The sequence below is a fragment of the Chlorocebus sabaeus genome, chromosome 14, assembly GCF_047675955.1.
Source record: "Chlorocebus sabaeus isolate Y175 chromosome 14, mChlSab1.0.hap1, whole genome shotgun sequence".
Classification (NCBI taxonomy): domain Eukaryota; kingdom Metazoa; phylum Chordata; class Mammalia; order Primates; family Cercopithecidae; genus Chlorocebus; species Chlorocebus sabaeus.
The window spans coordinates 79863753-79890666 of NC_132917.1; the positions used below are offsets into that span (position 1 = coordinate 79863753).

The following is a 26914-nucleotide window of genomic DNA, read 5'->3' on the forward strand; positions in this document are numbered from 1 at the left end:
TTCCTCACAGTTATAGCACTGGGAAATCCAAGATCAAGGTGCCAGCATGTTTGGTTGTCTGGTGAGGATTGTTCTCTGCTTCCAAGATGGTGCCCTTCCCCTCTGGAGGGGAAGAATGTTGGATCCTGGTATGGCAGAAGGTAGAAGAGCAAACTAGCCAAATGATCTGTGAAACCTCTTTTATAAGTGCCTTAATCCTGTTCAAAAGGGAGGAGCCTCATGTCCCAATCACCTATTAAAGTTCCTACCTCTTAATATGATCACCTTGGCAACACCTGAGTTTTGGAGGTGACACATTTAAACCATATCACCATCCAACTCTTAACCCCTGTAACATTGTATACCTTGGTCTTAGATTATATATATATATATATATTATTTTTTTTTTCTCTTCTTCTTCTTCTTCTTTTTTTTTTTTTTTTTTTTTTTTTTTTGGTTAGAAGGAGTCTCACTTTGTCACCCAGGCTGGAGTGCAGTGGTGCGATCCAGCTCACTGCAACCTCTGCCTCCCAGGTTCAAGTGATTCTCCTGCCTTAGCTGCCCGAGTAACTGGGATTATAGGCACCCACCACCACGCCCAGCTATTTTTTTATTTTTAGTAGAGACAGGTTTCACCATATTGAGCAGGCTGGTCTCAAACTCCTGACCTTGTGATCCACCTGTCTCGGCCTCCCAAAGTGCTAGGATTACAGACATAGGCACCCGCGCCCAGCCGGTCTTAGATTCTATTGATGTTTGATCTTTCAACAAAGTTCCCAAGAGAACAAGGCTACAAGTGCATGGGCCTTGGAGTGAGAAAGACTTCTCAAGTCTTCCACTGTGTGGCCTTCATCAAGTCATCTAACCTGATAGAGGAACAGTTCTTGCATTTATGAAGTGAAGAGTTCTCATTAATTCTAATTTCTCATTAGGAGACTGAAGGGAGATTATGGATTCTTGTTTCCCTTCTACTTCCGTTTTTCCTCCGTAGAAGTGACAGTGTTAGGTTTTGGAGGAAAATGAAAAGTACTTCTCATACATCTGATATTTGAGGTGATGGCAGAACCCCCAACAGATCATGTCCAGTGTGCAGCTGTAGTAAGGGCCAGTGTCTTAGAGGGTTGGGACTGGACATGGTACCTTGGTTCTCTTTTACAAGCAGGTGATAGTAGAGAGTAGTTGAGCGCTCTAAGAAAGAGTTGAGAGAACTACTGAGAACAGGGAGCAGGGCCTTGAGATATACCAACTTACTGAGTTAGATCCAGGAAGAAGAACTGGGCGAGTGAAGGGAAGGAGAAGTATGAATAGAAGCACAGTAAAGCAGGGTTTTGTAAAGCGTAGGGGAGGCTTAACTTAGTCAGTGGATGGTAAATTGTGTTCAGAACACACAGAGTTCAAAGAGGTCTGAATTATACTGGATAAAAAAGATGGTCAAGAATGTAGAGAGTTCCAGGAGAAGAGAGATAACATGACTTTTTTTTTTTTTTTTCCAGAAAAAGAGTAAAATCCATTTTCTTTGTTAAGCCCTCTAAAAACTTGATTTGATTAAGTGCATTTTGGATACTCACTTTCTAATCAATGCATAATGTAAAGCTAAGGATTATTATCTTTTCCCTGCTTTGCATACTTAATTGTAAACTACTCTCCTTGTTGGAGCTAGAGAATGTGCTCCTGAAATGCCATAGCAACTCAGCAACACACAGAGATGATGGGATTAGGGAAAATGAAGTTGGCATCCACTAGATTTCACAATCCAGTAGGAACAGCCCACGGCTGAACTTCCTCACCCAGTTTATTCATTTGCTTTGGTAAATAACTTTGTCTTTCTAAATATAAGCTTCTCAAAAATGAAGCTAATGTGAGCTTAGGTAAATTTCTCTTTAAAAAGACATCAAATATCTAAGGATAGAAAGTGCTGTTTAATAAGTCATTGTCTTTGTCATTTATTTCCAATTAAACTGAACTGTTTAATTACAAATAACATCTTAAGTAGATAAATGGCATAATTAGTTTATTTTTAACTGTATGCCTGTGAAGAAAGAGTAAGTTATTTATAAAATACTTTGCAATTTAAAAATTAAGCCAAGTCTAAAATGGTGGTTAGAAATTTTCTGTAGCTTAATAAAAAATACATTATTAAAACTCAAGGTCCTTAGCATCTTTCATTCCTAGTGCTACCCCAATTAGGTCAAGAGAAACTTTTCATGTAAAGATAGAAAGATTCACCCTGAGAGAGCTTGGCACAGAATGAAAAAGATGAAAATATATCTGTATTAATTATTGATACACTACAGGGAGAGTAAGTGTTTAAAACCAACCAAATAACATTCTTTTGATTTAGACACCTCGGTTAATTTATTTAAATAGTCTTGATTTATGCTTTTATCTTAGACTCCAGTCTTTAAAAGATGCATTTAAAGCATTCAGAGCCAGAATTATGATCATGCCTCATTGTCAAAAGGTGTCTTTCATTCTCAATTTTCAGTGCTGCAAAATTCCAATTTTATTTCTCTGTTTATAGACATTTTAATGGGAAACTGGGAGAGGCTGCCTCAGGGGTTACTAGTCAAGTATTTTAAGTTGAATAGCAAACTTTTTTCTTTGCTTTAAGAAGGTTCTATAGTGAAGAGTTAATCAGTAGGTATTGCTGGACTTATTTATTATGTTTTGTTTTGTTTGGGATTGTATCAGTGCAGCAAAACATAATATAATGCATAAAATAAAATGCTTTAACAAATTTCGATCTCACTAAAGCTTTCTGTGACCTAGACACTCGGTAATGGGTCAACACAGCATGAAGCCCTAAGCTAAACCAAAGCTCACATTTCTGTAGTCATGCCCAGTCACTGTTATATTTCACCTGGCCTGTGGCATTGGTACCTCGGACCACATGGTTTGCCCCCTCTTCGTTACGTGGAAAGAAACAGAATCTTGAATGTTATGCTTGGGAGGAAGAAGGAAGGAAGCTCTGTGTTATCTGTGAAATATAAAACTTACCCAGTTATACACTAAGACAAAGCAAACCACAAAATTTAAATATTAAAAGGTAAATAGAAGAGTCAATAATAATTCATCATACATTTTAAAGTAACTAAAAGAGTATAATGGGAATGTTTAACACAGAGAAATGATAAATGCGTGAGGTGATGGATGCTTCATTTACCCTGATGTGACTATTACACATTGTATGCCTGTCTCAAAATATCCCATGTACCCCCTAAATAGATACACGTATTATGTAGCCATAATGACTAAAAATTTTAAAATATAATTTTTGAAAGGGTAAATGGAATGGGGATGATGACAAAGTTACAAAAGACAGAAAGTGAAGACATGGCTATGTTGTAGCACATTCCTGTGAAAAGCTCAGAATAACTAATGGGTAAATATTCCTACATTTAAATATGCATTATCATTTAGGTTTTCTGGTTTTCATTGCTTTAATTGCCCCATATCAGAAGGACATATTCCTTTGAAAGAATGAATTTGACTAATGTTAAGTTTCTCTTTCAGTTTTTTTTAAGATTTAAAAAGATAAAAGTGAATGACTGCATAGAGGCATGTTGACATTTATTCTTTCTTCTGCTTGCTTGATTCAAAATAGTCATGCTGGACAGCAGGTGGTAAGTGCCTGGTGTTTATGAGGGAGAACAGCAATTTATTATTTTCCTTGGTTGCTACCTTGAACTATGAAGGTAGTAAAAATCCAGGACACATTTATCTTACAGAGTTGTCACCAGCAGCAAAGAAAATCACAGACTCACAGGCTTTCTCATACCACTGGCATTTGCATTTTCCATGCTGATTAGCTTAGATTTTGGAAAAATGTTATGAAATCAGCTACACTTTATATTATCAAATTGCTTTCTTTGTTGTCTTTCTTGGCATTTTGAAAATTCTGTGTGCATTTCAGATGACGAAGTAGTTCTCTTAAAGGTTTAACCAATGTTGAAAGCCAGAAAGTGTAAAGATGAATAAGATTTTCTTCCTACTCTTTAACAAGCTGTTTCTTGGCTAGTAAAGAAAAAAAGCATCACCATTGTGAGCTGTGCACTAAAGTCTTTGAAACATAATATGTGGGTAAAACTATTTCGTTAGTGCTGTACGTGTGCTAGAGCCTTACTACTGACTTAACTGTAATTAAAAATATTACTTTATGCTCCAGGTCTTATCAGGTATGCCCATCTTTCTCAATTCCAGTTGAATACCATTAGATTCAAACTCAGCTTTAAGATGGTTAATTGCTAGTCAAAGAAAGACTGAGCAATATTTGTATTTACCTTCTTGGTAGAAGAAATGTATTGTAATACCTACTGACCAGTTTGAAACAGAGGTGAGATATTAAAATTAGGAGAAAGTAGCATTTTAGAGCTTTTATTCCTGGTGGTTATTTGCTGTTTTTTATCCCCTCTTGACGTATGAAAGAATAATATACTACTGTGACTTTAGTTTTTGAAATGGGGAAATGGCTGTTGCATTAATTCCCTCATGATGATTAGCATCATGCATGCAGAAAGGATACGTGAGGGAAACAATTAGTGCAGTGGCTAAGAGCATAGACGCCAGACCTAGAGGGTGCACATCCCAATTCCAGTTCTGCTCTTTGCCCTGAGGTAATGCCTGCACAATTATTCATCTATCTGAATACATTTCTTGCTACATCTACTTGACATGTAGGTGTCTTTTTTTGTTTTGCAATTCTTGTTATTGAATATTAAGTCTTTCTATTGGGTATTCCTTGTTTATATGAAAGCAATAGATTTTGCATATTAATACAGGTGCCCATACCACACTACCCAATGTTCATACACTTATAATCAACCTTCCACCAGAGCTCTCTGTTTAAAGGAATTGTAAGAACTTCACCTGCTTTTCATCTGTTATCTATCACAATTGTTCAAGGGTCAGCAAGCACATCTTCTTCTCCTTCTCCTTCTTTTCTTTTGAGACAGAGTCTGGCTCTGCTGCCCAGGCTGGAGTGCAGTGGTGTGATCTCAGCTCACTGCAACATCTGCCTCCCAGGTTCAAGCAATTCTCCTGCCTCAGCCTCCCAAGTAGTTAGGATTACAGGTGTGTGCCACCATGCCCGGCTAATTTTTGTATTTTTAGTAGAGACGGGGTTTCACCATATTGGTGAGGCTGGTCTCGTACTCCTGACCTCGTGATCTGCCCGCCTCGGCCTCCCAAAGTGCTGGGATTACAGGCATGAGCCACCGCGCCCAGCCAGCAAATGTTTTCTTGAAGGGTCAAGAGTAAATATTACAAGCTTTGTGTGCCATACAGTTTCTGTCCTAACCATTCCCCTCTACCACTGTAGTGTAAAAACAGGCATAGATGGTATGTAAGTGAATGAGCCTGACTGTGTTCTAATAAAACCCTATTTGCAAAGTAGGAGGTTGACTCCTAGGATTTAGTTTGCTGACACCTGCATTATTGGTGTTGTCCACGTTAGAAGTCTAGATTTTATCTTTGTCGCCTTCTCCCTCATTCTCATAGCCTCTTCAAATCCTGTCTCATAGCCTCTCTTCAAATCCTGTCAGATTGACATTCTAAATTTTTCTTAAATTCATTACCTTCTCTTTATCCATATAGACACAATCCTGATTTGTAGTTTCCTCACCTCTCTTTTGGGCTCTGAAGGCTTAATACTCTCCTGCCTTGTGCCTGCAGTCCTGCCAAAGCTAACTGCCCTAGCTGCAGTAAGAAACTCTCTAAACCCAAACAGGATTATGTCACTCCTTTGCTTTAAGATCTCTGATGATTCATCATTGCCTAAAGGGCTGTTCTCAAATTGAAAACTTTGTAACGTGGCAGAGAAGTCGCTTCAGGACCTGGTTCTTTCTCTCTCTCCAGCTGCATCTCCCATTCCTATTTGTGTCCATTCAGGCCCTTGGAGAAGCAAGGTAGATGGGATTATATGTATAAGGAGGACTTGCCTGTGAAGGATAAAATAGGAGTGAATGGGCTTTTGTGGAGCTTTTAGACTGCTACAGGGTCAAACACCTTTGAAAGGGGAGCAGGAAAGAAAGAGGATTGAGTAGGAAGAGGCTCAGCACTGTTCCCAGCAAGTCCCAGTCAGGCTAGTGGGGAGCCCGGATTAGGAGCTGAAGTTGCTTGTTGGAGGAGTCCGTGCTGGGCAGAAGCATGGACCTGTGCCCAGTGATTGGCACTGCCTGGGACCAAGTGCAGCCTACACATGAGACTGCAGTAGGACTACAGGTGCAGCAGATGGAGATGGTCAGTTAACTATGCCCCCCAGCAGTTTAACTCAGAGGAGAGTGGCTTGGGGCCCCTCTATGTCACCATACATGTGACCAGCTTCAGTTAATCTCTTGTAATATTTTTCATATACTATGTCATCTGTCACCTCCTAGCCCATCTGCATCACCCCTTCCTGCCCCTAACTTTGCTTGGCCAACTGGTTTTCACTCTAAGTCTCAGCTGAGGGATAACTTCTGGAAGTGTATTTTTAGAGGGATAACCTCTTCTGGAAGTATATTTTTACTTCCTGCCTCTCAACTGTGCAAATTGCCATCATTCAGTCATTCCATAACATCATCAGCCATTTCCCCAATTACAATTGATTGTACATGTTTTTGTTTTTGATTAGAGAGTCAACCTCTTGAAGAAAGGATTGTTTAGTGTGTGCTCTTCGACTCCTACAGTAACCAGCACTCATTTGCTGAATGAATGATTTTACTCTCAGTTATCTATTGGGAGGGTTAGGTGACTCAGATAGCATAAAAAGGAGAGCATGACAGATGATACTTAAGTATTATATTTAGTTTAAGAGAATTATATTTTTGTTTTAAAATTATATACTTTATAATTATAATTATGACATATTAGACTCATTTCACCTAAATGTGGACAGTCTTATACAGTTGAAGGAACACTGGGCTTGGAATCGAAAGACCTGTGCTCAAATCCTGGTGACCTCATTTGTGAGCCGAATGGCCATGGGACAACATCTCTGGCGTCATTTCCCTCTTCAGTAAGATGGGGAGATAGTGATCTCAAAGACATTGCATTTTGAACCCATCAAACCATTGGTAATACACCCAACTACTTGCTTTGATAGAGGTCTCTCTGTTTCCTCCTCTTGTGTCAGAGCTTGCATCAGGCTAGCTCAGTGTCCCATTACACACTGACATTTTAGATCACATAGCTTTTTGTAGATACAATGAATGATAAGAGCAATTTAAAAGTAGTGGTCTTCTAACAATTGTATGTGTGGTGAATGAGTGCTGGTAAATGTATTATTCTGGGAAGTAGTTTCGAACTACATCGTCTGCTAAATTATATTAGGTTAAAATTTTTATAGAGCGCCACATGAGAGCAAATGGGAGATCAATTATGTGAGACTAGAGAGGCTGTTATAGCACCAACTTGGTGGCAGAATAGGTTCTAGTCTTCTTGGGTTGGGGGTGAATTATTGTGGCTGCTATCTTTATGGCTGTGCATTCCAATTGCCACTCTATAAACTATAAGAATGAAAACGATAATTTTTTAAAATAGAGATGTTAATAAAAATAAGCAAAACTCATAAAGCACAAAATATGCAAATCAAATAAACAAAATAAAAATAGACATGATAAACTTAGATTAACTTAAAATATAAGAAAAAGATAAAACAAAAAGTGCAGGCCCAGTATCTGTAAATGAACTAAAATGACAATGTAAGATGGAAGTAAAAGATCAAAAAGATAAAATGACTAAATGAGCTTTAAAAATGCCAACAGGAGATGGAGATATTTACAATGTAAAGGAATGAACTAAAATAAGTCTGTACAGTTGTAAGCAACATAAGAGCCTGTCACAGGAGCATACTTTTGCCACAAAGGGAGGGACAGGAGGGCTTCTCGTTGTCCTTTCACTCTTTGGTGTTGGTGTGCTGCCCTCTTAAAGTATTCTTCTGTGACCAGGGAGGGGAATCTGGCTCCAGGATGTTGATGATGATGGTGATGATGGTGGTGATGGTGGTGATGGTGATTTGGTGCGCCTTCCTGCCAGCAGAGGGCAGCCACACAGAGAGGTGAGGACGGGCAGAGCTGGGGTGGAGAACTGAGGCCTGTTGGAGCCCTGTGTTCATGACTGTTGCTGATCTGAATGTTCCCGACGTTAGCTGGGTGTTTCTTATTGTTTTAATTACTTTCAAATTATGTAACAGCAAATATTTCTCCTTCTTTTCACTTTTTCATTCTCTGTGTATTTCTTGCTCAGGATTCAGTTCCAGGGGTTGGTTTCTTATTTGTAGGAAATATAGATACAACCTTTTCCTCTAGCTCTTGAGCCTCTGACTTCATTTCTGTTTTTGTTTTTGTTTTTTTCTTTATTTTCTCGCTTGTTGGAGCTGTTGGAAACCCGACCAATTCTCTAAGAACAGACAGAGACAGACACATACAAATACATACACACAAATAAGCCACAGCCCCTTCCATACATGTGCACATGTGCACGTACACACACATACACATACACGCATCCACTCCACCCATGCATACAAACTGTACCCACCCATTCATAGATTCATAGACACACACACAAATAGCACATATCTTTCCCCATACACACGTACACACGCAGCTCCACGCACACACAACCAGTGCCCATCCCATCTGGGATACACACACACATCCAGACACACACATACACGCAATCAGTACCTCTTCCCATGCACATGTGCATGTACACACACAGGCCCACGTGCACTGACCTTTTTTCTTTGTGACTTTTCTCTCCCGAGCGGCTTCTTCCTGCTGCTTTTCACATCCATCATTGCAATGCTCCCCATCTGTACTGCAGATACAGATCTAAATATTGTAAAATTATTGTTTCCTTTCCAGGGAGATTTTTAAAAAAGCTTTTCCACTGTGATCTATAAATAATGAATAATTCCATTAGAAATGTGATGGATGGTGTAACTTTTATGCAGAGTTTGTCAAGCTCAATGTTTCAGACTTTTACTTTCACTACAGCCCCAGGCCATGGCAGGTAGGAAATTCAATTGGCTGACACTCCAAAGTCTCTCTTGCCACATTTCCCAAAGTGTGTTCCTTGAGTTCTCATAGATAATTCATGCATTTTGAAAGCAGCACTTTCCATGCTTAAATAGATTTGGGAAATGCTACACTGAACTGACTCCTTTAATGCTGAGCTCCCCAAAGCATTTCATATGATAATTTGCTGTAGGTCATGCGATATTTCCAAAACATATTTGGCCAGGGAACCTTATTTTTTCATCGAAACATTATATCTCTAAGCTCAGTGTTCCATGGAAAATAATTCAGGAAATAGTGTTCTAATGACACTAGTACATTCTCTCTACTGCAGAGAAACTGTTTTACAATTGTCCTTACTGAAGAGTTCAAATTTACCTCCCCATATTTCCATCACATTTGCAGTTCTTTATGTGTTTAGTCCTAAAGTAAAATAAACACCTGTTCTAAAGCCAGTATATGATTCTGAAGAGTCTCCTGAAATCTTAAAGCAGATAATACAGTTTTTATTATGTTTTATGTTAATATGGTTTTCTATAAAATAGGTCTTTGAAAATCAGTAATCTTTATAAGTAAGATAGTCTAATTATATTTTGACCAGGTATTTCCTCAATTAGAGTATTACTTCTTAACATATATTATATGGATTATATATATATACACACACACATACATATGTTCATCATAAATGCATCAACTGAAAGGCAGTGGAAAGCGAGAGAGACTATGTGAGAGAAAGAGAGAGGGTTCCGATGGATGTCCCTGGAAAAAGACATTGCAGACACAGCACTAGTACGTATAGCAGGAATATCTGTGCTCCCTTCTCAGCTTTCCTTTGGGACTTTCACCTGTAATAATGAACGCTGTAGGGCCATCCACTGTACTGCAGCCTCCACATGATTTTTGGACACTGAACAGCTGTGCCTAAAACCAAGCCACAAAGGACAAAACCCAAATAACACATTTTGGGTAAAGTAAACATTCCTTTTGCATCCCTTTTCCAAGATATAAGAGAGTACAAATGTAAGAATGCTCATCTTGCCAAAGCTGGCACAGAATAGCTGTTTTATTTGCAAGATTTCATGCATCTGCTTTCTAAATTGAAAAGAGACTTTTACCAATTAGTGATTTTCTAAAAAATCCAAGAGTCCAGTGGACCTCAGACCTGGTCTGTGTTTGGTCTATACCTGTTCCTTTTTAAGTCCCAACCTGCCTACACTCATTCCTTAAGACTTCAACATTCTTGTGCCCAAAAGATCTGTCTCTCTGCTCTGGAGATTTGCATTTTAACAGAAATCAGAGAATTGGAGCCCAGATATTCTGTGCACAACCTGAACAAATACCCTAGGATGCTTTGGAGGGTTACAACAATCTTTCCCAGAGTGCACAGCTGGACTTCACTTTGTAATAACTTAAGCAGTTACTGTATATACTACATCAGAATAAAAAATTCATAGAAGCCTCTTTTATCTCCCCTTCTTTTTAGCATTAAGTACAGTAGTAGGCATATAGTGGGTCTTCAGCAGGTGCAGATTAGCAATAGAATAACTACATATTCTCACTTTTTGTATCGTATTTGTAAATATGGTAAATTGTTCTTTTCTAACAACTCTTTAAATTTGGTGAATATATAAGGAATAATGAACAAATGAACAAAATGAACAAAAAAGAAACAGTAACACAGTGGAAATTGCACCATAGTATTCTATAGTTGGAAGACCATTTACCCCATCACTGCCGCTCTGGTTCTTGGATCTCTGAGAGTGCACCCCCAATGAAGATAAGCACACCATTTCCCGCAGCAGGTCATTCTACTTTGATCATCGTTGCTGGTATGAACTTCTTTGCCTTAGGCAGAAAAGGTTCCCCAAAGGAAACCAGCCTTTGGTCAATGTCACCTTTGCTTCTAGACTTCACACAGTTAATGATCACATACTTCATCACACTCTACCCTCCTCATTTGCTGGGAGTTTTCCAAGTTCTCTTTCTATCTTTCTGACTACACTTTCTGTCTTCCTTTTTGATTCTGGCCCTTCTGTACACCTTTAATTCACAGGTCTTCTTTGGCCTGCTCTTCTGGCTCTATTCACTTTACTAGTATGTCATTCACTACTTTGTGTCCAAATACGCCTGACATTTACCAGATTCCTATAAAGACTGTTATATTTCCTGAATTTTGGATGCATATTTCCATCTACCTCTGGGCATCTCTGCCCGCATGTTTCCAGGCTCCTCAAACTTGGCTGGAGAAATGCTAAGCTCATGTTCTATGTGATGCTTTCTTTTTAGGAAATATCTCTATTCTGCTCTTATATAGGCCCCTTCCAAACATGTAAATACCTTTATAAGGATACTGTCAGTTATTTGTGAAAAGTCTCATACACACATTAAGAATCCTTTTCTAGAACACTGGCTTTGACATAAAAGATGTCAGTTCCCAGTGATAAATTAACCTGTACTGAATATGCCTGTTGGGTACTATGTGCCCAAGATTCAAAAGGCATCCTGCCATGGGTGCCCATATCTGCTTCTCATGAGGAGGATTAATGTGTACACAAGTCACAGCTAATTCATAATTAAGATATTGATTATTTATCATGTTTTAGCTCTAAAATCTTTATATAATTCCCCAAAGCGTTACACTGAAATGTTCTTTCCTTAAAGGCTACGTGTTTTAAAAATGCCAAAAAAGTGTCCTAATCGTATTTGAAAGCTCTTGCGTTGAGATAGCCTTTGCCAAGAACATATTCTTCAAACAAGATGTGCTCTTTTCACTGAAGATTACATTTAGGACAAAATAGTGACAAAAAGTTAATACTTTGTCAAGGCAGCTTTAGAATTTGAGTAACCAGTTTCTCCTCCTTGGGGACTCTTGTTCTTGCCTCAGATATTTCTGGTTTCAAAACAGGGTGCCAAGGCAGACCTCTCTTCTCTGCTGATTTTTTTTTTTTTTTTTAATTGTGATACTTTCAGAATAAGATTATCCTGGACCCCATGACGTTCAGCGAGGCCAGGTTCCGGCCGTCCCTGGAGGAGAGGCTGGAGAGCATCATCAGCGGTGCAGCGCTGATGGCCGACTCCTCCTGCACGCGAGACGACCGGCGCGAGAGGATCGTGGCGGAGTGCAACGCCGTGCGGCAGGCGCTCCAGGACCTGCTTAGCGAGTACATGAATAATGTAAGTCTTGGGCTCTCCATTCTCGTGTCTCGGTGGATTCTGTTCTGCAATCGTGTTGCTCTTTTGGAAGCATAGATAGCAGGAAAAGAGAACAGACAGGTGTTCACCTAAGAGAGTCGGGTGAAACCAAAGAACTGCTTTGGGAGAGCGCGTGTCATGTTGTTTCAGAATCCATATTTTGTTTGTTTGTTTTAGTATGGAGCAGATAGATGGACAATAAGCTCTTTCACTTTTTACTTGGCTGATTTATTCTTGGTCATTTTAGTGGCTACATTTTGAAGTAGGTAAGATTTCAATTGGTAAAGGTAGATGATTGATGGAAACAGCTGAGAATATACTAAGTCTTCTGTTAAAAAGTGCACTTTTAAACCTGAGGATAGCTGTAGATGCGATTCTTCACCTCTAAAAGGCATTAATAAATCTACGAGCTTTGTAAAATGTGTGAATAGGGTTGTTTAAGGAAAAGTTCTAACTGTAGTAAAATTTGGAGGTGTATTATTGATTCAGTCAGGAATCGCTTATAAGAGTGAGTCTCTAAATTTTCAAGTAGGTATGTATGAGTGGTATCTACTTGTATTTTGGCACATAATAGCCATCCTCTCCCATAGTTATAAAATGTGACAGTTTCTGTATACCTATAACCTGCAAGAAGGTGATGAAACTCACATTCTTGCCTTGGAAGACACTAAATTATGGTTGTATTGATTTGCTACATTCATTCAGCTGAGGCGATGGCCAGTGCTTGCAGCAGTGGATGATCTGTACTTCCCCCTTTCCTGGACTTTAGGGTTTGAGAGAATTTAGCACAAATTGGGGAAAAAATGTAGATAAAGTGAGGTCTTGATATTACATTTTGAAGGAATGCCCTGTATAGTGACCAGGTGGGTAAGAGACACTGAAAATCTGCTCACAGCTATTGAAGTCCATGTTGGGTATTATTAGAACACCCCGAGGCAATGCTGAAACAAAGCAGCCGCTCAGTGTCCCTCCCTCCAGCATCTTACCACTCGCATCATGAGTAACAATATGCAGTTAACAGACATGCAAACAAGGAATGAGTGTTGTCAGTAGCAGTGCTCCTCCTGCAGACCCTCCAGAGAACTTATTCAGAAAGCAAAAAGATGTCAATGAGAAAACCTGACAAACTAAAAAAAACAAAATTTGTTTCCTTTCCATGAACCTTCAGATTCTTTGATTTTGGAAGACTTGGCCATTTTCAGCACGCAAAGAATAAAATGTGAATGCATCATGTGGCACCCAGCTGCTTATGAGAACGTCTCTGTAGGACCCTGGATGACCAACACTTTCTGTAATTTTGATCTATGGTATTATGTAGGGTACAGCTAGAAATGTTGATCCCACAGTCTCCCAACTGAGTGAATCTTTTGAATAGCAGATGTGTCAACAAAGAATGCTTATGAAATCTGAGACCCTGTTTGTTGGTTTGTTGTTGTTGTTGTTAACAAAATAGCAAAGGGCTAATTACCTGGACGTGGAATTTGGTTTTACATTAAGGCATGCTAGTGGTTCTATTAATGAATAGTTACCGCCAAAGAAGGAAGTAGAAACTGCAGAGATAACAGTGATGGTTAAGGTCTCAATATAAATAAATCAGACAAAAAAGTATGTTTCTCTAAATAGAAATCACCGAACATGATTAAATAAGAGTCAATCGAGACGTGACATGTAATTTTCAGTTTGGTGTCTAGAATCCTGCCAACTAGAAGTTTTTCTTTCAGTGTAAGCTCATGCAGATCTGCAGAGCTGATGGATTTTTGTATTTTATTGACTCCAGGCACTTTTTGTTTTCTGTTCGCAGCCTTGTGATGCAGGAATGTTTTGTGCTTTATTGAAATCTGAGTTTCTATTTTGACATGGTTACAGACAATACATCAATGGGTATAGTGCTTAAATTTCAAAATGCACATGTTCTATTCACATTGAACCATCACGATCAAAGCCTGAAATAAAACACCTCCTACTTGACATTTATGTAAACTGTGTAACATTTAGTTGGACTTCACACTTGTTTGGTGATTTCAAGGTAGAATTGGATGCAGCCAGATCACCTTAATAATTCCTGTCCAGTGCACTCATTTATCCTGCTGCACAGTCAATTCGTATTTATTTTGATATAGCATATATGAATCCAAAAAAATACACACCCATGCCTTAACTGAAAAGTCTATTGTAGTTAACAGCAACCAGTAAATCAGTCTATCATTCCTGGCCTGTTATATTTCTCTTTAAATTTTGTAAGCTCTGAGAGTAAAGTTGTTACCAAATTATCACCTTGCAAGTTGTCATCCTAATGTGCTAGGCAATACCATTAGGATAAACAAGTTGTTAAACTGAAAATATTTAAAAATCAGCATAACTGACATTTCTGTTTTCTGAGAATCTCCTGATCAGTCTCAGATGAACATTCCACTTACAATGCTTGCTTGTGGCTGAAGCTGTTCTAAAATTGTCTACATGCCAAATTGTATGACACAGAGGGAGACAAAGGTTGTGGAGAGAAGCTGTGTGCCATACCTGATAGAAAAAGGGTCTTCATGGAGCATGGGCTATGACTTAGCCGCATAGCTTCCACTGAACTCAATAGGATAGCAGTCATGTGTTAGATATTTCCACAAATGTGTATTCTACTTAATGAACATGGGTGCTCAACTTGAAGATGTCAACAAAAATTGTGCAGTTAAAAGAAACTGTGGTATGAGAAAAAAGGCTGGGTGAATAGAGGCATGTGGTGAAAATTATCACAGATCATGGTGGTGGTGGAGAGGATGGTTGGAATTCTTTTAGGAAAGCCTGGGCTAGCCTTAAGTGGCTTTATCAAGTTGAAGATATAATTCAAAGTGAAAAGATTCTTAAAAATAATTCCCCTTGAAGTAGACTATTGTTATTGTACATATGTGAAGACTAATGGGTAGAAACTTAAAAGGATGTGCAGCCTATGGATGCTGATTGGGATGAGTGCTATCAGTGTGGTGGTTGAAGTATTATGCTGAGTACTACAAATAGTTCCAAATTATAATGAACACATAAACCTTCCTTGGGAACTTATAATTTTAGGCAGCTTTCTTTGGCGGCAGTATAAACATAACATTTAATGGGTTTTATTAATAAGAATATTGTGAGGAATGTAGATTTAGAATATTTTATTCATTCAACAAATGTGTATTGTGTGCTGGCCATTTGTGCCAGGCATTGCTCTAGGCCTCTGGGGATACAGAAAGTAGCAAAACAGGTAAAAGTCTCTGCTTGCTCTCATGCAGCTTGCACTGTTGTGGGAAGAGACAGAGAATAAATGCTAAGTGCTATAAGCAAGGATTACTTCATATGGTGATAAATGCAAAGAGGAAGTCTAAAACATGGGAGGTAGAGGACACTGGGTACTACTGAAATTAAGAATGGCCTAAGAAGGTGCGTTGAAAAGTTGACATTAGATCAAAGACTTTTCAGAGGTGAAGAAGCAAAGAGGCCTTGAGGAGAAAGGGATGACAAGGTCACGTGCCTTGCTGTGAACGGGTGCCTGGTGCACCCGTTTGAAGCACCATGGGAGTCATAGTGGCTATTGTGAGTAAAAGGATAGCAGGAGATGGCGTCTGTATGGTGCCGAGGCATCAGTCTGTGCAGGGTCTGGTGAACCATTATACTGAATTTGACTTTCATTCTAATGGAATGAGAGGCCATTGCAGAGTAGTGAGAGAAAAACGCCATGATTCAGGTGCTGAGAACAGGCCACAAAAACAAAAGGGGTGAAAACAGGTGAGGAGGCCCTGAGTCCCGGAATATTCATGAGAGGATGGTCTCTTGGACCAAGGGATAGCAGTAGAAGTGGAATAGAGTATTCAAATACTGACTATAAATAAAATTTGCTTATAAAGTAACTAGTAAGAAGAATGTGTTTTATGAACATAAAATGGACATTTGCGTTTTGAATGACTTGCATTTTGAATGACAGTTACAATTGTATCAGTTGCAACTAATATGATATCTTCATTTGGTTTTGGTTGCACAGGAAATTCTGATTTACTGGGATGTTGAAACAATTCGTAAATAGCTTACTTGGCAATGCCTGGATACTCTGCTAGATAGATTGCATTTGAAAGGGGAGTTAAGTAGAAAAATTTTGTTTCAACATTGTATCGCCAAAAATGTCTAAGTATGGTTCACATTCTTATAAAGACTAGAAAAATTTAATACTTATTCTAAGTATTAAACTGTAATGCAGAACTATAAGGAGAAAAATTACTACTTATTCTAGGTACTAAAACTGTAAATGCAGAACAATAAGGAGATGCATTAAACTGTTATTTCTTTATGCACAATTCACGGTTAGACCTTGATGAGAATATGCAATGAGCAGATGTGCCTGGTCCTTGTTGTGTCTTGTGCTGCTGTACAACCTGTTTCAATTTTATATGCATAAACTCTCTGGGTAGCTCAAATTTTTTTAAGACTAATTTAGAGCTACAGTTTTCTTAAACAATCATGCAGTTAAACTATTTTCAAATGATGGCAGAGATCCTGGCAGCATAAAGTAATACTGCTGTTCTCTGTTGTAAAACGTGGTGAGATATTTTTAATTGCTTTTTTTTTTTAATAATTACAATTGTATATTTTTTAAAAATTTTGTATCCAACTTTTTTTCAAGCCTCTTGAAGCATCTAAGTGGATCCCTGGGGTTAACAATTTATAAACCATTAATATATACAAGGTATTAAAAGCACATGAAGACATATTGATATGGGAACATATATACATACTACAAGTGTTTGAAGCATTGTCATAGCCTTTGTTAGTAGAATTTAACATAAAGTGGGTTCCTGAAGGAGCCCACTTGTGAGGATTTGAGGACTAAAATATGGTCTAAAAAGGTTATTTCCAGCCCAATTCTGTGGCCTATACACAGCAAGCCTCCAGCACGCTATTCCACAACACTAGACGAATAATACGTGAGATGATATCCAGGGCCACGGGATCTCTGAGAAGAGTAGCTTTTACATTTTTGTATAGTGGAAAAGAAATATGTGTTCACTATAAAGAACAAAAAAACACAGAAAGAAGAAAATAAAATATTTCATCCCCCAAAATAATCACTGCTAATAATTTGGTATATGTCTTTCTAATATTTCTGAGCATATAGGAGTGGCATATTTACACAGACACACACACACACACACATTACACCTTGGTTATTTTTTATAAAATGGACTCATATTGTAAATGCTGTTTTGCAATCTATTCTCTTTACTCAATATATTGTGAATATGTTACCATATCAATAAACATTGTCTAACCTTATGTTTACTGGCTGCATAGCATTTTATTATATGAATATGTAATAATCCCTTTAGAAGCAATTCATTTTGAGTCTATTTTTAGGGAAGAGCCTTGGAAAAGATAAGTAGGGAAAACTTTTCCTGCTGGCAGTATAGAGTTCTGATTTAGACCCAAAGCGTGACTGAGGAACAAAATGAGAACAAAGTGAGGACACAGCTTCACAGTTTCTGTGTTTCGGGGGATCCCTGACAAGTCTTGTGCAATCAGATTTTTGCATAGAAACAAACTTTGAATGCTTCTGGGATTCTATTTGAAGTAATCTTATGTTTATTTATATTGATTTTCTGTATAAATCTGATTTTGATCTATCAGAATTTATTTAATTTGGCTGCATATTACTGCCGAGAGAGGCCCAGAACAACTAGTTGGCAAGTTCAGTATGTGGGTTTGATCTAAAATCCCAGAGAAAGATCGCACCCTTCTGAAGGGACTGTCATCAGAAAGATAACTTTGCCATAGGAATTGCTATACTGCCACATTTCTCCCATAAGGGAAGGCATGAAAAAGACTGAGTAGCTCTTATTACTTAAGAAGAAGGTTCATTGTTGATTAAACATGAAATTTGTTTTGAGTATTATCTGGATCTTCTCTTTTCTCTCCTTCCTATTATTATGTAGATAAGGGAATGCAACTCCCTGAAGTCAGCTTGGCTAATTATAACTTTCTCTATTAAACGGTATGACAACACAATATAGAAAGTAACGTTTGAAAATATTTGTGGGCAATACAAGATCTAATGTTGCCCATACCTTCTCCTAATGGCCCTGCATTCTAATGCAAAATTAAGAGCTGCCTAATGAGATTGGTAGCTTCATTCAAGGGAAAGAGTCCTAATATTCCACACTGGTGCCTGTAGTGAAGAGGTTTTCCTTGTGTTTTTCTTACTTGTATATTTTCTTCTCCTCTTTCTTGTTCTGTCTTCACATATGTTCCACGCCCTCATCTTTATTAATTTTGAGCTTCAAATTCCCCTGTGCATTTACACTTCCCATGCAAAACTTTTGCTTCCTTGAACACAGAGTTTATTAATTCTTCCTTTCCTCCCCTCCCCTCCCCTCCCCTCCTCTTCCCTTCCTTTCCTCTCCCTTTCCCCTTTTCTTTCCTTTTCTGTTTTGTTCTTTTTCTTTTTTCTTGACAGAGTCTCATTCTATCACCCAGGCTGGAGTACAGTGGTACAGTGGCGCGATCTCAGCTCACTGCAACCTCTGCCTCCTGGGTTCAAGCGATTCCCCTGCCTCAGCCTCCCGAGTAGCTGGGATTACAGGCACCTGCCACCATGTCCAGCTAATTTTTTGTATTTTTAGTAGAGATGGGGTTTCACTGTATTAGCCAGGATGGTCTCGATCTCCTGACCTCGTGATCCACCCGACTCGGCCTTCCAAAGTGCTGGGATTACAGGTGTGAGCCACCGCACCCGGCCTTTTTGTCTTTTCTTTTTTGAGACAGAGTCTGGCTCTGTTGCCCAGGCTGGAGGGCAATGGCGCTATCTCAGCTCACTGAAACCTGTGCCTCCCAGGTTCAAGCAATTCTCGGCCTTAAATTTCTTTCTCTCTTTCTTTCTTTTTTTTTTTTTTTTTTTTTTTTTTGAGACGGAGTCTTGCTCTGTTGCCAGCCTGGAGTGCGGTGTGCGGTGGCGCAACCTCTGCCTCCCTGGTTCAAGCGATTCTCCTGCCTCAACCTCCTGAGTAGCTGGGACTACAGGCGCATTCTACCACCTCCAGCTAATTTTTGTATTTTTAGTAGAGACGAGGTTTCACTATGTTGGCCAGAATGGTCTCGATCTCTTGATCTCGTGAACTGCCTGCCTCGGCCTCCCAAAGTGCTGGGATTACAAGCGTGAGCCACCGCACCTGGCCCTTAAATTTGTTTTTAATTGGTATTTCTTGCTCAGCTATTGCCAGAGTACAGTTATGTTACCAATCCTTTCCCTGAGGTGAAAAACTCTCCTTTGAATCTACTCTTCAAAAGAACTATACATAGTTGGCGTGGAAGTCTTTCCAACAGTGCTTTGGCTTCTGCCCTTGCAACATGGCACTTACAATTCTGTTTGGCTGCATTTCTAGGTAGAGTTCACTCTAACTCACAGAGGTACCCAGAAACTGGTAGAGGCTTTTTTTTTTTCTTACCTCCTTTTTCTTACATTATTATTTTCATACTCCCTTTCTAATGGTGCTTAACTCTGTTTACTCTAATGCGATCTCAGAGAGCCAAAGGATGTTGTGCAGGGATATGTTGGCTGGCACTGACACAGGCACAGGTGGTGGGAGAATCTCCAGTCATGCTGGCAGGGCATCTTCTCTGGTAGAACCATGACAGGGAGAGTGTAAGAGCTGGTGTCAGGTTCAGGTGTCACCCAAAGCATGTGTACACTGGCTGTGAAAAGCTCCAGGAGGAGATCTAGACTGGCATGGTTGGTTGGCATTAGGGTGTTCTGGATACAGTACCCATTATAGCTATGGAACACAGATGTAGGTAACATCCAGGCCCTGTGGGAACATGGCAGGTCTTCTTGGGTCTTTTGTTTTGTTTTGTTTTTGAGACGGAGTCTCGCTCTGTCGCCCAGGCTGGAGTGCAGTGGCATGATCTCGGCTCACTGCAAGCTCTGCGGCCTCCTGGGTTCATGTCATTCTCCTGCCTCAGTCCCCCCGAGAAGCTGGGACTACAGGCGCCCTCCACCACGCCCGGCTAATTTTTTTGTATTTTTAGTAGAGATGGGGTTTCACCGTATTCGCCAGGATGGTCTCGATCTCCTGACCTCATGATCCGCCTGCCTCAGCCTCCCAAAGTGCTGGGATTACAGGCGTGAGCCACCGCGCCCGGCCCTTCTTGGGTCTTAAAGTGCACAAGGTATAGGATGATTATTCAAGTGGGGGACTTAGGTCTTCTGAAAAGTATGACAACTCCAGGAGCTCACTGTTGGCTTCATTGTGGTGAAAAACAAAAACAAAAACAAAAACAAAAACAAAAACAAAAACAAAAACAAAAAACCAAAAACCCAAAAAACCAGTATTGAACAATTAATACTTCTGTCTCTTTCCCCCACTCACTGCCCTCTAACCCAACATTCTCTCTCCTTCCTTCCGTCCCTCTTTTTCTTCCTTCCAACTATATACGTGGTGAAATCCTTAAAACCTCTTTTGAATTCATGAATGAACTCATAGAAATGTAAGGGAATTACTAGGAAAAAAGAAACGACAAGAAAGTAATTAACTGGAGATGGGCCTGCAGATTTTTCATGGCCTAGACCTGTGTTTTACATGAGGCATTAGGCGCAAGGAACAGGACAAAGAACATTGATTCAAAGAACAAAGCCTGATGACCCAGCTAGATGGCCAGCTAGATTAGGGGTCTCAGTAGAAAGTCTGGATTCCCAGTTAATGAAACCATTGGGGTTTGATCTAAGAAAGTAAAACTTCCATACAGGGAGTAAAAACGGGACTATGCGCTGTCTTGGCCTTTAAGGAGCTGTAAGACAAGAACACCTTCTCCTCTAAAAATTTCTAACCACAAGCCCATAATCACTTAGTATCAGGGCCAGAAACTAGATTCCAGCATGACCTAAAGTTGATCCAGAATTTACTTTAAAGGCATTTGGGGTGGTGGGTTGCCAGGTACTTGGTAGAAGCAAATACCGATGCCTTCCAGAGGAATATACTTTAAACCTGGGGCTCAAAAAATTTCCAAAGATAAAGTTACAAAGATCATAAGTTGACCTTCCAGAATCCCTAAAATGTAACCAAACAAGCCACTGTGAATGAGAGTTGGCAAAAACAACTGGTTATGGATTAGCCCTACAGGGTTTCAAGTTTGCAATTATTAGGTACGGATTATAAAATATTTCAGAGAAATTGAAGAGAGCCTTGGACATGTGATGAAGGAGCAGGAGGCTGTCAGCCTGACTAGGCAGACTTGGAAAGCAGGGCTGGGAGTTGTGGTGGTAGAGGGATATAAGCTTACTTGAATGGGTGGGGCAGACGGTTCTTGGCCAAGCCTCCTCTTGGTAGCCTTCTATGCCATAAGCCTGGACAAATAAGGAAGAAGGAAACATGGTAGCTGAGAGTGTCTGGCTTTTGCTGTTCAGAGCGGTGCTGTTGGTAAATTCTTGACTGGGAGCTGGTAATCTCTTAGCAACCCTGTGGTTGGATATCATTCAGCTTATCCACAGCAGACTTCTCTAAATGAACTGTTCCTGGTGACAGAATGGAAAAAGAAAATCTGCCAAATGAAAGAGGAGATGGAAATAAAAATCTGCCTCAACCCCAAAATTAAGTTCCACACTTAGAACTCTAGCTAGTTTCTCTCCTTATCAAACAAATTCCTCACTGAGCCGTTGAAAGTTGGTACAGTCAATAGGATGAGGAAGAGCAAGTAGTAGGAGAGAGGAAAGATCTTTCTCTGACTTAGTAGCTGAGATTATTGACAGAGCTGACAGCCAAGTCATCAGATTTGGCCAGTCTGGACAGCACACGCTTTGGACAGCACAACTGATCTTCTCAGAAGGGCCTTCTGGTATTTCAATGAAGACCTCACAGAACTGTCAGGGAGAGCAGCAGGCTGCACTCCACCATCAAACTGATGAACCTGGGAAAACCTTCCCTTTGAATTAACAAAGTATGTAAGAAGATCTGAACTCTGGATTTCTTGTTCCCGAACGGCTTGTTCCAAAGATAAGCTGTCTTGCTGGGGCCCCTCCTTGCTCAGGTTTGATGTGGCCTTGAGCTCTGAGAGCTATTTTTCTTGATTCAGTTTGAAAATTGTTACACTCTAAGAACTGAGTGTTTCACTGGTTGGTGACGTCTCTGACGACTCTCCGTGCCTCAGTCACACCAAGTACTTTGCACTTACCATCTATCTGATTAAAATGTTCTTTCCTTTGGGAGGCTGAGGCGGGCGGATTACCTGAGGTCAGGAGTTCGAGACCAGCCTGACGAACATGGTGAAACCCCTTCTCTACAAAAAATACAAAAATTAGCTGGGTGTGGTGGTGCATGTGGGTAATCACAGCTACTTGGGAGGCTGAGGCAGGAGAATCGCTTGAACCTGGGAGGCAGAGGTTGCAGTGAGCTGAGATTGCGTCAATGCACTCCAACATAGGCAATGAGAGCGAAGCTCCATCTCAAAAAAACTAAAACAAAAACAAATGTTCTTTCATAAACTTTGCATGAACTTTGCATGGATGGCTCCTTCTCCTCCCACCAAGTTTCAGCTCAAATCTGTTGCTCTTGACTACATTAGTGCATTTATTTCTATTATAACACTTGCCACACTCCAAAATCACATCGTCTTATTGTTTGTGTTATCATCTGCTCCTCTATTGGAATTTACTTTCCATGAAGAGGGCTGTTGTATTGTTTACAATCCTCAGTATCTGGTGTATATAACCTGGCACATAGGAGGCTGCAGATAAATATGTTTTGAACAAATAAATGAATTCCCTTTCATCCCCTTCTTCTCCTCTAATAATAAAGAAACAACATAACCCATATGTTTTGAGAACTTTGAGTCACATAGCTTGGAACCCAATGTTTGATCTTCTTTCTCTGCTCTGCTACCTGATAAAACACTCAGTGCATTAGCTAAGGTTAACTACGCTTGGCTTCTTCATGCCTCGCTATGCAGTGCCCAGACTTTTCACTATAGTTAAAGCTTTATTTAAGGCCCTGGCAGAGGCCACGTCAATTCTTTCAAGAAATGGATGAAATGATCCCAGTAACTATTAGTAGAGATAAAAGTGATGCAAAGCACGTCACTTGCTTGCTTTTCAGTTCAAAGAGCTCCACCAAGCTGCTCACTCTTATTTTTGTCGCTACAGAGTGGCCTGTTTGGGCATGAGCTCTTAAGGATGTGTCTGAGGGCTTGGAGGAGCTGGACCAGTTTTAGTTCACGGCATTCTGTAGGCTGGACCAGGGACTTTGGAAATTTCTTAACTCATCACTTCCTAAAAGACACAAAATAATTTGCATGTGTACCTGAAGAGATAAATTAACAGAAGACAAGGGTCAGTCACAGTTAAGCTTTTTAAAATTAGGCACTCTGTTTGCAGAGTCGCAGCCCCAACTACAGAATCACAGTTTCCTGCTGAGGGGGGTTTGATCTCTAAACTGAGCAAGTACCCCAGCTGATTCTTATGAGCAGGCAAGTTAGGGAACACCTGATGTAATAAGTAAGTGTATCAAATCAAGAGTTGATTTAATATAGCACGGGTTAAAAACGGGTTTTCTTTTTGTGAGTGGGATAAATACTTTTGTGAGAAATCAGTGAAATATCTTTTGGGAAGCTTTCTTGAGCTATATATTATTCATCCTAGACATTCATAGTATGAGAGGAGATTCGTGAAGCTGGGTAGCTAATCTCTTCTTCGAATTCCTTAGAAATAGATGAGCAAATCTTCACCAGCACCTTGCCCTGTGAGATACTAATTAAAGGGTAGTTGTTTTTCAGAATGTCTAACTTTCACCTCACCACTCTCAAACACACCTCATCCTACTCATCTACTTTTCCATTTATAAAAGACATTTTTTTTTTTTTTTTTTTTTTTTTTTACCTTGGAAGGATTGTATTCTCAAATGCCAGAAAGAGAATATCAAGTCTTACAGATTATTCAGAAATTCTCTTTCTTAACAGCTTAATTGCTGACTTCAGTTATCTGTTAACTCTGCTGGTTTGAATGCAGCTGAGAGATTTATAGCATCAACCCAGAGCTATGCCGTTTACCCCTTGAATTGAGCTTTCATTCTAGGTTCTTTTGGTGACTATTCTAGGGCACAGCTTCTAAGAGGAAGGAACATTTTGCCTGACTGCTACTGAAATTTTTATATCTATGTATCAGGACAGCATAAGGAGATTTTTAAAAACACATATTCCAGGTTCCTGCCTTGGTCCTAAAATGATAAAATCTCCAGGGAAAGAGCTGGGAAGCTTTATTTTAGCAAATATCCCAGGGGATTCTCCTGCCTCCAGTCCTGCACCAGCCTTGGACTATGCAAGCATTGAGAATCATCTGACGTAATCAACACTGAATTCAGAGACAGGTATCATATATTTCCTTTTTCCATTTTCTTAATCACATTTTCACAGTGTAATTTATTATTTCTCTTCACTCTAAATTATCTTCCACTACTCCTTGCCATGGAACTAGTGAAGACCTTTGGAGGCCAATTTTCTTCTTTTTCCCCCTAAAGTGACTCGAGAAGACAGTATTTGCATATTCTGTAAGTTTCACCTCAATAATTTTGAAAAAGATATTGGCCTTTTTTATTATTTTGTCTGCACACTTGGGTGTTAGGAGGGATCAGTCCTGTGATCTGGTGATTAATTTCACACTATTTTTCTTGCAAAATAGACAGATACATATTTTTCTATATATCTTATGGATGTAGTAAATGCTGCATCCATGAGAAATTTAAAGAGATGATGATTCTCTGACCTGCTCTTCCTATTCCAGACATTGCCTTCCCCCCTGCCACCGTTGGCCTAATTTTAGGCTTCTTATCTTTTCTGTTGCCCCTTTTCCTCATCTATTAGTTTATTTTCAACCATTTGTAAAACCTTTAAAACCATATCCTTTTTTTACTTTTTTTTTTTTTAAGTCCTTTCAAGATTCTCAAGGGATCACCACCCATTTTCCTAAAACCTCTGTTTTGTGATTTCAGATTATTTAGATGAAAATGAGTAGCATGCTATCTTCAGCCAAACAAATGGTTAAGGACCTGCCCAAGGTCACATGTTTAGATACAACTAAAATTGGAACACGGGTCTTCTGTTCTCTTTATTGCCACTCTGTGATTCTTTTCATTACTTTGTGTTATATATTAATGAAACTAGACACAACATTGGATTTTTTGATATTCTGTTCTCTCCATTTAAAGCCCTACATTGTGTAGTGCCCATCTTTTCCCTAATGTATATATTTTGAATCCCTCAGAGTTAGTTAGATGGTAGACTCTGGACAAATATCCAATCTGTAAGAATCTACAGATCCTAGCAGAACCCTACTAGTACTCCAAATAGAAGGCAGACAGCAGCAACCCTGTGGGATAGCCATCAGAATTCCTTACAGAGGGGCAAAGAAGAGCCTGTTTTGGCAGGAGTAGGTGCTAATGCAGCAAATCATTGAATTGTATATTTTTCAAGAATGCAGAATCTCTTGGCTTCAGTATCTAGGTGGAGACTGTCGATCTTGTAAGAGACAATGGTAGCGGCAATAACTATAGCAGCCAGCACTAGTATAGCAACTTTTTCATAATTCCCTAGGGGCTCAGTGCAGTGGCTCTGCCCTCAGCTAGCCATATCTGTCCAGAGATCTGACTTTTGTTTTTTTCTGAAAATAATCACCTAATTGCCTGCAATTTTGAATAGGAGAGACGATCTGGTGGTCTGCTTTTAATAATTAATTAATTACATTGACAAGTAATAACCCTATATATTTGTGGGGTACTATGTGATGTTTGGATATGTGTATGCATTCTAGAAAGATTAAATCAAGCTAATTAACATATCCATCACCCCACCAACTTACCATTTGTTTGTGTGGTGAGCAGGTGTAAAATCTCTCTTGGCAACTTTGAAATATGAAATACATTATTATTAACTACTGTGCTGTGTAACTATTTCATGCTGTGAAACAAGATCACTAAAATGAATTCCTTCTGTTTAACTGAAAGGTACCCTTTCACCATCATCTCCCTGTGTTTCATCCCCCTCCCTGCTTAGCCTTTGGAACTGTTTCTCTGCTCTCTGTTTCTATGGGATCCACTTTTGTAGATTCTGCATAGAAGTGAGATTGTATAGTATTTGTCTTTTTGTGTTGGCAGGAAAGTAAATTAGTGCAGCTATTTTGGAAAACAGAATGAAAGTTCTTCAAAAAACTAAAAATAGAATTACCATATGATCCAGCAATCCCACTTGTGGGTATATATTCAAAGTAATTGAAATCAGTATGTTGAAGGGATCTCTGCACTGCCATGTTTATTGCAGCATTATTCACAACAGTCAAGACATGAAAGCAGCCCAACGGTTCATCAGTGGATGAATGGATAAAGAAAATGTGGTGAATACATAGAATTGAATACTATTCAGTCTTTTTTTAAAAAAGGAAATTCTGTCATTTTTTGGCAATGGGGATGAACCTGGAGGTGTAACTGCTTTTTAAATAGAGTTTCAAGAAATCATCTTTTTAAAAATCTCACCTTTCTCCTTTCTTTACTCAAGAAGAAGCTGATGTCTCAGATTTCTACATCTTTGGGATTTTGCAGTATAAATTGGGTTGTTCTGAGCTTCCGTGTTGCTGGCTTAGAATATGGCTTTCTCTGGCCAGCTAAATGGGCTAGCACACCTCTTTCTGAAATCCAGCTTTCAGAATACTATTGCTGTTTCCTTCTGTTGTCTTTGTCCAAAGAATTAATGCCTTT

The 26914-nt window shown here is 39.4% G+C and overlaps 1 protein-coding gene across 3 annotated transcripts in view; it reads left to right on the plus strand.

Moving 5' to 3' along the window:
- The window catches only part of CTNNA2 (catenin alpha 2), a 1149887-nt gene that overhangs the window by 402723 nt on the left and 720250 nt on the right, over window positions 1–26914 (plus strand). For all 3 annotated transcript variants that reach the window (XM_007970059.3, XM_007970060.3, XM_073023121.1), the window contains exon 7: window positions 11952–12155. In XM_007970059.3, coding sequence (XP_007968250.1) covers window positions 11952–12155 — 204 coding nt within the window. The remainder of the gene's footprint in view (window positions 1–11951; window positions 12156–26914) is intronic.